At 56.4% G+C, this 11,795-nt stretch overlaps 2 protein-coding genes across 4 annotated transcripts; one reads left to right on the plus strand and one right to left on the minus strand.

Moving 5' to 3' along the window:
* Positions 1-462: 462 nt before the first annotated feature.
* On the minus strand, positions 463-5,785 carry ABHD14A (abhydrolase domain containing 14A). 2 transcript variants are annotated; one of them, XM_026448015.2, is made up of 3 exons: positions 5,439-5,785; positions 946-1,157; positions 463-771 (listed from the first exon to the last, which is right to left on the minus strand). In XM_026448015.2, exons 1-3 carry the CDS (start codon positions 5,490-5,492, stop codon positions 630-632), a joined length of 408 nt encoding a protein of 135 aa, XP_026303800.1. In that variant the 5' UTR covers positions 5,493-5,785; the 3' UTR covers positions 463-629. The 2 variants fall into 2 exon arrangements, with proteins under 2 accessions (XP_026303800.1, XP_026303799.1); XM_026448014.2 differs by lacking the exon at positions 5,439-5,785 and adding an exon at positions 4,133-4,639.
* ABHD14B (abhydrolase domain containing 14B) lies at positions 4,712-10,801 on the plus strand. Of its 2 annotated transcripts, XM_023195600.1 has the most exons (5): positions 5,277-5,379; positions 7,415-7,461; positions 7,609-7,846; positions 9,130-9,371; positions 9,702-10,801. In XM_023195600.1, exons 2-5 carry the CDS (start codon positions 7,453-7,455, stop codon positions 9,879-9,881), a joined length of 669 nt encoding a protein of 222 aa, XP_023051368.1. In that variant the 5' UTR covers positions 5,277-5,379; positions 7,415-7,452; the 3' UTR covers positions 9,882-10,801. The 2 variants fall into 2 exon arrangements, with proteins under 2 accessions (XP_023051367.1, XP_023051368.1); XM_023195599.1 differs by lacking the exon at positions 7,415-7,461 and having other exon boundaries at positions 4,712-5,379.
* The last annotated feature ends 994 nt before the right edge of the window (positions 10,802-11,795 follow it).

Consider the following 11,795-nt stretch of genomic DNA (forward strand, 5'->3'; position numbering starts at 1 on the left):
CCTCCCAAAGTGCTGGGATTACAGGCTTGAGCCACCGTGCCCGGCCTTTTAATTTTTTTAAAGACAAGAATGATAGCATAAATCATTTGTGTACTTAAAAACACAAAACCTATATAGTTTGTCATAGAAAGTACACTGCTTGGCCGGGCACAGTGGCTCACGCCTGTAATCCCAGCACTTTGGGAGGCTGAGGTGGGCAAATCACCTGAGGTCGGGAGTTCAAGACCAGCTTGGCCAGCATGGTGAAACCCTATCTCCACTAAAAATAGAAAAATTAGCCAGGTGTGGTGGCAGGCACCTGTAATCCCAGCTACTTGGGAAGCTAAGGCAGGAGAATCGCTTGAACCCAGGAGGCGGAAGTTGCAGTGAGCTGAGATTGCGCCATTGTACTCTAGCCTGGGTGAACAAGCGAGACTCTGTCTCAAAAAATATATATAAATAAAATAGAAAAAGTACGTACACTGCTTGTGAAGAGTTTTTATTTGCTCCGTGACCTAGAATTCACACTAGTTTTCGTGGTGGAAAATGAAAACACAGACTTTTTCATGGTGCCTCCTCATGTTGTGACCTGCCACTGCTTGTCCAGACACTAGGGTCCAGTTGCCCCCCAGCCACACCTTAGGGCTTCCCTAGACAAAGGGGTGGGGGTGCTCACCTGGAAGGTCAAGGGCCACGGCCCGGTAGCCCCTCTGTGACAGTAGCTGCAGTGTGCCCAGCTGCTCCCACGTGTGAGAGTTAAAGGCCTTTCCATGAAGCAGCACCACCTCCACCCTGCAGGCACATGGGAATGTGTATCCTGGGGACCTGGTGTAGCCAGCCTTTCTTTATTCCTAGGCTTCTCCCATTGCCCTCCCAGGCCCTGAGCACCCTGAGTATAATGGAGGTCCCACACAGGGACTCCCCTTGGGCCTAGTCCCTCCACTAGACCCTTGGGGCAGCACCTACCTGTGTGCCCGGTTGAGTGGGAGCACCTCGCGGTAAAAGATGGGGGAGTTGCCAGGAGTAAGACCAGCCAGGACAGTGACATTGGGGTCTCCCCAGAGCCAGGAATTCTGCTCTGGGGGGCCTGGCAGCCCCACATACAGTAGGAAGATGAGCAGCAGACCCAGGCCCAGCAGGGCTACCTGGGACCGGCTCATGGAGGTCTGTACCACAGTCTGGAGGAGGAGAGGAGAGGGAAAAGAGGCTGGGACCGAGCCCCTACAAGGACCCCTGGATCCTATCCCAAAAACCCACCCAGAGTCCCCAGCAGAGGAAGAGCTGTAGCCCTTGCCCTTTCCCTTGCTATGGGCAAAGTTCTGGGGGTTCATGCTCAACTACTCCACATGCCAGGGCAAATGCTCAGATACCTCAGTGTGAGGAGGTGCATCTGAGGTGTCCTCTGGCACACAGCATGCTCAGTGACCGCCACCATCATGGGATCAACTGAAACCACTTCCGTTCATCAAGCGCTTATGACAGCAGGCCCTGAGTGTGGCACTTTATATACAACGTTCTTATCCACCAAGAACGCTGGGGAGCAGATGTGATTACAGGTCTCTTAGAGGTGAGGAAATGGAGGCTCAGAGAGGTACATTCTCTTGCCCAAAGTGCCAAGTAGCAAGTGGGGGAATTGGGGTTTGAACCTAGGAATGGGCTTCTAACTAACTACCAGGCCACACTTGGTTTGCCAAGGAGGAACCTGTGGAGCTGGGAGGTGATGGATGAACTGGAGCCTTGCAGGTGGAAAAGGTGGTGAGGGCCATCAAAGGAGAAAGACTGCGTGCAAAGGGACCTCCCACTTAAGGGCATGTTTGGAAATGGTTCTTTTAATCTCGCTGCATTTAATACTGCTAAAATCAGAATGCGTTTTACAATCGCATTATAACTAACGGTCTAACCCAGCTGTTATGAAGAGGCTCACAGTGAATGTCTGTAATAGAGGAAAATGCTGAGGAGTGAGGGGCTGCAGGGCCAGGGAGGAGCATGGTACACCCAGAAATGAAAAACACAGCGTAGAGGTTGGAGAGATGAATGCTACTCCCCATCCCATACAGAGACAGCTTCTGGCCAAATGGACTGCTTTGTGGACTCCTCCAGTCTGGGGTCTCTGCCACCCCAGAGGACAGCCCTTAGGACCCAGGACTCAAATTGGACAGGCCTTTGAGACTGCCACTTCCTGGCCTTGTGTCTTCAGTTTGTCAGTAAAATGGGATAACCTCGTGGCTGCCCTCCTAAGCTTCCTGTGAGATTTAGATAACACGGTGGACTGGATCAGGGCTGTTTCTGCCATTTCTTGGGCCTAGGATGAGCACGCCTGCTTCCTTCCCGGAGTCCAGCAAACATATCTTTATTTATTTTTATGTTTCTGAAACGGAATCTTGCTCTGTCCCCCAGGCTAGAGTGCAGTGGCACAATCTCGGCTCACTGCAACCTCCGTCTCCCAGGTTCAAGCGATTCTCCTGCCTCAGCCTCCCGAATAGCTGGGATTATAGGCGCTCGCCACCGCGCCCGGCTAAGTTTTCTATTTTTTAGTAGAGACGGGGTTTCACCATGTTGTTCAGGCTGTTCTCGAACTCCTGACCTCGTGATCCAACCGCCTCGGCCTCCCAGAGTGCTGAGATTACAGGCGTGAGCCACTGCGCCCGGCCAGCACATCTTTGTTGAGTGCCAATTGGGCGTCTGCCCGAGCTAGGAGCCGGGGCCGTCTTGGGTCCTATTCATCCCTCTGGGATGTTTTAGGAATGTTTCCTGAGCCTGCATCCCCAGGCTTTGGGGTGGGGGAGTTTGTGGGCCACAGCAGCAGCCTTCTGCTGTTTCTGTAAAACCAGGACCTAGTGGAGGAAGACCGCATTCCTCTTTTCTTCGAGACCACGAACAACCTCAGACGCGCGTCTCTAACAGGGCGTTAGCCCAGGTTCCCACCGGGCGCGAGGGACCTTTCCTTGTAGTCCACTCGGGGCAGGGCGGGGCTTAGGCTGTTGCCTTGGCAACCCAGGGTGCTCGCAGTACTAAGCAATTGTAGCGGACCTGCAGCCTGCCGCCTGGGGGGATATGCGAGGGGCAGGATAAACTGTGCCCGCGTTAGGTCACTGGAATATGCGTTGACAATAATACACAGGTGCACACAAGCACAAATACAAATCTTGTCCCCACACGCTTTTCTTTTGCACAAGCTATTCCCTGCATGTACATGCAGCCTCCTTGCACACACACTGGCCGGTGTGCAATCAATCCCTTCCATTTAGTAATGGTATCCTCTAAATCACCCACGCAGTCAGGCATCAGGAAGCCAGAGAGACTGATGGAGGTGCACGCTTTCAAAACCACAGGCTGATCCTCAGAAATACTCAAGCACGGTCATACACACAACCGTAAAACTACACACTCACACAAGAAAGGCACATGCATAGGAAAGCAGACACACACACACAAACCCTCAGAAATGCACACACGCAGACAGGTAGACATATACCCTTAAAATCACACGCACACGGCCGGGCGCGGTGGCTCAAGCCTGTAATCCCAGCACTTTGGGAGGCCGAGACGGGCAGATCACGAGGTCAGGAGATCGAGACCATCCTGGCTAACACGGTGAAACCCCGTCTCTACTAAAAAATACAAAAAGCTAGCCGGGCGAGGTGGTGGGCGCCTGTAGTCCCAGCTACTCGGGAGGCTGAGGCAGGAGAATGGCGTAAACCCGGGAGGCGGAGGTTCCAGTGAGCTGAGATCGGGCCACTGCACTCCAGCCTGGGCGACAGAGCGAGACCCCGTCTCAAAAAAAAAAAAAAAAAAAAATCACACGCACACAGAAATACACTAAGAAGACATAGACCGACACAAGCAGGCAGACATCAACGAACACACTCCCCCCACCAATATAAGCGCGCAGAAACACACTGACGGACACCACGCAGACACATGAGCGTACACATACACCCAGACCCCCAAGAACACACGCAGACCCTACGTGCACACACACAACAGGCGCACACACACAACACGCGCGCGCACACACACAACACGCGCGCACACGCACACTGGCGGCCCTAGCTTCTGCTTCTTCCGCGGGACTCTGCCCCGGGGCAAGGGGCGGGGTAAAGATGGCCCGCCCCCGGGCCACCGGCCGGCCTCCGTACCCGGGGAGACTCACCGGGCCGAACGGGATGAGCGGGCGGGCCCCGCCCAGGCGGAACCAGCAGCCGCACAGCGCCCCGACCATGGCTGTCTCCGCAGCTCCGCGGGCCGCTCCAGCTCTAGAAGGCCAGGACCACGGCCACCTAGGCGCGCCTGCGCACTCCGCAGCCGGGGGCCTGCAGCCCAGTTACCGAGTCGTCTGCGCGAAGGGGGTGCTGGGAGCAGAGCCCAAATGCTCGCTGGCCCGCCCCCTGCCCAGATTTTCGGAATTGTTTTTGGCTTGAAGGATGGCGGAGAGCCATGTGGCTTCTTCCCAGTGGAACATCTCCACTCTCGCTCTGTTCTCTGGCCTGTATAATGGAGTTAAGGATAAAACCCACAGCACAGGGTTGTTCTAGGTTCTTAAGGACGGGTCAAGCCTCAGAACAGTGTCCGGAGCAGAGGCCTCGTTGTGTAAATGTCAGATATTGTTATGCAGCAGCTCCAGGTCTTGGCCCAGCCACTTTCCTGACTCCTACCCACTCCACCCCAACCCCTCCCCGACGCACACCCACGGTCAGAGCCTGGACCGGCCCTGGGCTCCTTCACATCTACTCATGGCGCCTGCCCTGGTTGGTGATGTGTTACCAACGTCTGGCCTGTCCCAGGCCCAAGGCTCTGCGTGGCTACCAGGCCCAGCACTGGGAGGCTGTGCAGAGCGTGGCGTTTACTCTTTATTGCTACTCTGCAGAGGTTGGCAACATATGACCCGCTCTACAGGAAGGAAACAGGTTCGGAGGCATTGGGAAAACGATCAAGGTCACTTGGCTGGACACTGGCGGAGCCTCGCACTCAAACCTGTCCCACCTCAACTCCGTGCCAGGCCAACAACTCGCCCTGGGCAGTTCTGGCTGGGGATAAGGGGGATGGGGAGCCGGAAGAGAGCAGCAAGGATGCGATCCCGAAGGAACTTTCCTCCTCAGACTGCTCCATGTCCATGTGGGGCAGGTCGCTGAGGAGTTCGAAACCGTGCTCAGCACCGCGTTTGGGGCATGTGGGACCAAGTGGCTTGGGGAAACTGACGCAGCTGTAAGAAGAACGAGTTGAGCGGAGCCTATGGACCCTGCGAGCTTGTGACCACAAGAGGGCGCCCCCGAAGCACGGCCCAGTCCCCGCCCCTGCTGGATGGGGACCGGCCTCTTCTCCCACCATTCCTCCGCCGGCTCCAATTCACCGCCAGTACGCGTCTGCTTCCCGTCTGCGCGAGTCCACACAGCTCCCCAGGTACCCGCCCTGCGCTCCTGATCCTTTCTTCTCTCCAGTCAAAACCCAACCCCACCTACCCCAAGTCTTCGTTTTTCGGATCCCTGGGTCCCCTCCTTGGGGGTTGCCACCATTCCCTCCCCGTGCTCCCTGCCACACCTAGCGAGCCAGAACCGTGGTCCGCGGAAGCAACCTGACCGCGAGGTCAACGCGTTGGGCCCCAGGTGGCAGCGCGTTGAGCACCCCACGTCCTCGGCGCGTCGCCTTTCCCACTGGGCACTTCGGTTTCCGCCTCTAGAAAATGGGCTTTCCGGTGTGGAGGTGAGCGCCTGTGGTTCCAACTACTGGGGGTGAATGCCGGGAGAATCACTTGAGCTCAGGAAGGTCAAGGCTGCAGTGAGCCATGATTTCGCCATTGCACTCCAGCGTGGGCGACAGAGCGAGACAACTTCTCTTAAAAAAAAAAAAAGAAAATGGGCTTCTAGTCCCGGCGCGGTGGCTCAAGCCTGTAATCCTGGCACTTTGGGAGGCCAAGATGGGCGGATCGCTTGAGGTCAGGAGTTCCAGACCGCCAACATGACGAAACCCCGTTTCTACCAAAAAATACAAAAATTAGGCCAGGTGCAGTGGCTCACGCCTGTAATCCCAGCACTTTGGGAGGCCAAGGCAGGCGGATCACGAGGTCAGGAGATCGAGACCATCCTGGCTAACACGGTGAAACCCCGTCTCTCCTAAAAAAATACAAAGTAGCAGCCAGGTGTGGTGGCAGGCTCCTCTAGTCCCAGCCAGGCGGGAGGCTGAGGCCGGAGAATGGCGTGAACCCAGGAGGCGGGGCTTGCAGTGAGCGGAGATGCGCCACTGCACTCCCTCTCAAAAAAAAAAAAAAAAAAAAAGCCGGGCGTGGTGATAGGCACCTGTAAACCCAGCTACTTGGGAGGGAGGCTGAGGCAGGAGAATTGCTTGAATCCGGGAGGGGGAGGTTGCAGTGAGCCGAGATCATGCCACTGCACTCCAGCCTGGGCAACAAGAGTGAAACTCCGTCTCTAAATAAATAAATAAATAAATAAATAAAATAAAATGGGCTTTTTACCCCAGTTTAGGCTCCCTCTGGCCTGCATTGCCAACTCATGACCTGTAACTTAATTGAGCACTGAGTACTACGTGCTAGGCATAGTACATGCATGGCCTTATTTAATCCTATCAACCACCTATGAGCTAGTACTACTGAATTATCCCCATTTATAGAAAAGGATAATAACAATGAAAATAAGAACAGCAATCGTAATGGAACCCCACCACATGCTCAGTTTTTATAGCAGGCACCCCCACTGATAATTTTTCTAGTTTTTTTTTTCTGTTTTTTTTTTTTTGAGATGGAGTTTCACTGTTGTTGTCCAGTCTGGAGTGCAATGGCGTGTTCTCGGCTCACTGCACCTCCACCTCCTGGGTTCAAGCAATTCTACTGCCTCAGCCTCGCTAGTAGCTGGGAGTACAGGCGTGCACCACCACAGCTGGCTAATTTTGTATTTTTAGTAGAGATGGGGTTTCTTTCTCCATATTCATCAGGCTGGTCTCGAACTCCTGACCTCAGATGATCTGCCCGCCTCGGCCTCCCAAAGTGCTGGGATTACAGGCGTGTGCCACTGCACTGGCCTAATGGCAATGACATGTGACCATCAGCTGGCTCTTTCCGTTTTTTGTTTTGAGACCGAGTCTCACTCTGTCGCCCAGGCTGGAGCACATTGGTGCGATCTTGGCTCACTGCAACCTCTGCCTCCCGGGTTCAAGCGATTCTCCTGCCTCGGCCTCCTGAGTAGCTGGGACCACAGGCACGCGCCACCACACCTGGCTTATTTTTTATTTATTTATTTTTTAGTAGGGACGGGGTTCCACCATGTTGGCCAGGGTGCTCCCGAACTCCTGACCTCAGGTGATCCACCCGCCTTAAAGTGCTGGGATTACAGGCGTGAGCCACCATGCCTGGCCGATAATTTTTCTTAAACTTTTAATTAAATTCCTAATTATTGAGGTTGGCTTTATTGTTCCCATATTTCAGATCAAGAAGCTGAGGCCCAAGGTTACACACTAAAGTGAATGGCAGAGGTAGAAATAACACCTATGTCCTCCTGACCCCAAAGCATGTTTCTAAAGTTCTGGAAGCCAACTGGAGGCTTCCTTCCTGCTCCTGTGGGACCACCACCCTGAGCAGGATGTTCTGTGGCCCCTCATCATTGTGGCTTTCGACCACAGGCCCTTCACCAGCCAGCAGCGGCAGGCATGGCGGCAAGCGTGGAGCAGCGCGAGGGCACCATCCAGGTGCAGGGCCAGGCCCTCTTCTTCCGCGAGGCCCGGCCCAGCAGTGGGCAAGCTCACTTCTCTGTACTGCTACTGCATGGTATTCGCTTCTCCTCCGAGACCTGGCAGAACCTGGGTACACTGCACAGGTTGGCCCAGGCTGGCTACCAGGCTGTGGCCATTGACCTGCCAGGTACTTAAGGGGCAGGCTTCTGGGCAGGGGTTGGGGAGTTCTCATCAGGGACAGGGCCAGGTTCCTATAACATGTAGCCCCTCCCCACCCCAGAGGTGGGGGCAGTGGGATCTGGAGGACCCAGCCAGGCTGGGCCCTGAACTTGACAGCGTTTGGTCAAGCACACTGCAAGGGCCTCTGAGCAGTCTTGATCCAGATGTGGTCCTCACCGTCCAGCTGCTCCTCACTGTTACCTGGGCAGTGTCTCAGTGTCTCTGAGCCTCTGTTTCCTCATCTGCAGTGGGAGATAACCACACTTATGTTTGGGGCTGGCTCTAATGAGAATGGAATGAGATAATCCATGTGAGTATATGGCTAGTACCTGACACAGAGTAATTGGTGCTCAGCCAATTAGAAGTAAAGTATTTTGACTGAGTCATAACCATAGGCTTTTAGAAGCCCTAAGGAGTGAGATCTGAGTCTTCTGGAGCCTTGGGGGACAAGGCAGGGCCTGGTGGGTGGCCAGGCCCCCAGTTGTGATCCCACATGCAAAGCCCTGAGCTGGGTTCTAGGGAGGTGGGATCAGTGCCCAGACTGCCTGTCATAACCCAGACGGCTGGGTCCCAACCCTTGGTGCCAGGTGTGAAAGGAGCAGCATGGCTGGTCCCACCCCCTCAGGCCAGGGATGGTATGGTTTCATGGCTCAAGGGCGAGCCTCCAGCCCAGGCAGGATTGGTTCCAATGATGGGTTGGCTTGAGCTTCAGGGTGAAGGTCTGGAGCTAATCTTGTTGGTGAAGCCTGAATGACCGGAGGAGGAGCTGCAGAATCTGCCCCTCAGCTGCTGTCCTTCAGGAGCCTCTCCTGTCCCAATCCAAGGCCACGTGTCTTTCACGCAGTTAATTTTCACAACAATCTTAAATGGCAGATACTTTTGTTATCCCCCTTTAACAGATGGGGAAACTGAGCAGCTGAGAGAAGGCTGAGGGGGACCTACCCAAGGTCACATAGATAATAAATGCAGAATTGGGTTCTGGACCCAGACTTGTTGGGCTTCAGAGTCTGATTCTCTTCAGGACACTTACTGCTGGGGAGACAGGCATAGACACGGAGAGAAGTGCCTCATGCTTGGCACAGATAGGATAGAGTGAGGCTACTGTAGGCATAAATGTGGGCACACTGGGTGTTATAGGAACCTGGCCACAGAGAAACTGACCTAGGAGGGCTTCCTGGAGAGAGCAACCATCTCCCTTGTTTTGCCATTCACTGCCCTTGTCTTATCTCTTCCACACCTGAATCCCTGCAGGTCTGGGGCACTCCAAGGAAGCAGCAGCCCCTGCCCCTATTGGGGAGCTGGTCCCTGGCAGCTTCCTGGCGGCTGTGGTGGATGCCTTGGAGCTGGGCCCCCCGGTTGTGATCAGTCCATCACTGAGTGGCATGTACTCCCTGCCCTTCCTCACGGCCCCTGGCTCCCAGCTACGTGGCTATGTGCCAGTGGCCCCCATCTGCACTGACAAAATCAATGCTGCCAACTATGCCAGTGTGAAGGTACCCTTGTGTGGGAAGCTGAGGTGTCCCTGCCAGGAACAAGGAAGGGTGCATCCCTGGGCCTTCCTTATCTGGGGGCTGGGTAACCAAGGGGTGTCTTCTGGGAGGAACTGACCACCCAACTCCACCATTTTGGTTTACTCAGCAGACTACTGTGCCAAGCCCTGTGCTAAACTGTGTTCTGGGGCAGATACCAACATGTGCCCCCACCCACTGGGACAGCTTGTCTCTCTCCCTTATATGGGGTGGTCCCAGGGAGAGACTGAAGTGGTGGGGAGGGCTGGGGATGCTATGGCAGGTCCCTGTTGACTGCCCCATCCTTCCTCTCAGACTCCGGCTCTGATTGTATATGGAGACCAGGACCCCATGGGTCAGTCCAGCTTTGAGCACCTGAAGCAGCTGCCCAACCACCGGGTGCTGATCATGAAGGGGGCGGGGCACCCCTGTTACCTGGACAAACCAGAGGAGTGGCATACAGGGCTGCTGGACTTCCTGCAGGGGCTCCAGTGAAGCCCAGCACTGCTGCAGGGGGTGGGCTGCCTGCCTGCCCTGAGCTCTCTCTGGCGCGCTCTCTCTTCTCTCACGGGCTCTGCCTCATGCACATGCAACAGGTGCGTCTGTCTATATGTCTGTCTGGGTTCTTGTCTTTTGTGGTCTGTTTGTCTTTTCTGCCTCTTTCTCTTGCAGTGATAGGCTGAGGGGGTAAAATCAAGAGAAAAAACCCTCAGGAATCAAGGAACATAATCCGGTGGAGGGTAATCCATTACCTGAGCTTCTCCTGTTCTTCCACTTTCCTGCCTGGCTTTCACTCCTTCCTCTGCTCTCCCCAGCCTTTCCCTCCCACCCTCTCCTCCTCCTGCAAATGCCCTGAAGGCCAGCCCTTCCCCCAACACCCACTTCCCCACCCCATTAGGCCCCAGATACATACATGCCCACATGCACACTTACATGTTTAGAGCCGTCCTTGTTCCCAAATATGACCCTTCGCTTGAGGGCAACTGCATAGGTACATGTAACTCTGGACTGGCAAGCACATTGTCATGTACAGCTTTGCATATACACACGTGCATACATGATCCTTCACACAAGCACTTGCACACGTGGACTCCTAACCATGCTAACCTCACTGGCTGGGAAAGTGGGGACCCCATGGGGCCAGCCCTTGCAGGAGGCCCTTTTGCAAGGCTTAGGGTGTGGCCAGCCCTGAAAGCTACTTTGGACACAGGTTTCAGCGGGCCCCAGCTCAGAGGTGACCCCCAGAAAGGGAGGGCCACCGCTTTGCCCCCCTGCTTTTACCCTTCCTTCTGGGTGCTCTATACCTCCCGAGGTTACCAGGCCTGAGGCATCTCAGCCAAGCTTGTTTCCTGCTCTGAGGCTTTGGGGGGTGGGAGCCAGAGTGGAGGTCGGTGAAATAAAGTGATGCAATTAGACTCCACTGGCTGCTGCTTCTAAAGAGCGCCGCCCCTCCCCCACCCCTGGGACCAACACTGTGAGCCCCTCCCCCATCCCGGCGGGACCAGATGGTCCCCCTGCCCTTTGTCCACCAGGCCAGATGGAGAGGAAGGGAGATTGGATTCCCCTCCCCACCCACACATACCCAGGTGCCAAGAGACTCAGCTGTGGGGGGAGGTGGAGGTCAGTGGGACCAGGCTGAGCCGATTATGGAGGAGAGGGGGAGGAATAGTTGCTCCCCCGAGGCCGGGGGGTGCCCAGGGGACTTGAGAACAGTTCAGCTTCTCCCCCACTAGTATCCCTTCTCCAGTAAAAGACTCAACGGAGCCCGTACCTTGCTACCCGAGCCCCAAAAGGAATTCCGGGGGTAGATTTGGGGTTATCACAGGACCGGGTGCACAGGGCCACACAGCTCTCAGGCCCCTCCTCCAGCCTGCCCTGCGCGGACGAGGTCCAGGCAGTGCAGCTGTGGGTGGCTGAGGGGAGCGGGTCTTGGTGGGCGCGAGCCCGAGCGGAGGATGGCGCGCAGCGAGCAGATCTAGGAACTAGGCGGGGCGCGGGGTCCCAGCGCGAGCTCGGAGGGCCCCGGGCCGGGGGCGAGGCGGAGCCGGGGCTGGCGGGGCCGAGGCGGGGATGGGGGTGCAAGGGGCTCGGTAGAGGCGCCGGGCGGGCGGCCCGGGCCGGAAGGACTGGCCTGGCGGGAGCGGAGGGGGCTCGGAGCCCGGCGCAGCGCGGGAGCCACGGGGAAGGCCATCGCTGGGGACCGCGCTTCAGGCCGGACGGCCCTACCCCCAACCCGCGGGACTCTGGGAGCGGCAGGGGAAGGGTCGCCCGAGCCCTCCTGGAAGCTGCCGCCGCTCGGGGCGCACCGCGGCGCGCGGGGCGGGGCGGGTGGCTGCGGCACTGGGGCGGCGGGGGCGGGGGCGGGGCGCGGAGCCGGGCTCCGGGCCGGCCGGGCTCCGCGCCTGTCAA

The sequence above is a fragment of the Piliocolobus tephrosceles genome, chromosome 2 (assembly GCF_002776525.5).
Source record: "Piliocolobus tephrosceles isolate RC106 chromosome 2, ASM277652v3, whole genome shotgun sequence".
NCBI lineage: Eukaryota > Metazoa > Chordata > Mammalia > Primates > Cercopithecidae > Piliocolobus > Piliocolobus tephrosceles.

Coding starts and splice junctions, on each gene's coding strand:
- ABHD14A (XM_026448014.2), bottom strand. CDS start 4,201: ATGGTCGGGGCGCTGTGCGGCTGCTGGTTCCGCCTGGGCGGGGCCCGC. Junction 1,158..4,132: donor CGCTCATCCCGTTCGGCCCG/GTGAGTCTCCCC, acceptor CTCCTCCTCCAG/ACTGTGGTACAGACCTCCAT. Junction 772..945: donor CCACTCAACCGGGCACACAG/GTAGGTGCTGCC, acceptor ATGTGCCTGCAG/GGTGGAGGTGGTGCTGCTTC.
- ABHD14B (XM_023195599.1), top strand. CDS start 5,281: ATGGGGACCGGCCTCTTCTCCCACCATTCCTCCGCCGGCTCCAATTCA. Junction 7,847..9,129: donor TGTGGCCATTGACCTGCCAG/GTACTTAAGGGG, acceptor GAATCCCTGCAG/GTCTGGGGCACTCCAAGGAA. Junction 9,372..9,701: donor CCAACTATGCCAGTGTGAAG/GTACCCTTGTGT, acceptor CCTTCCTCTCAG/ACTCCGGCTCTGATTGTATA.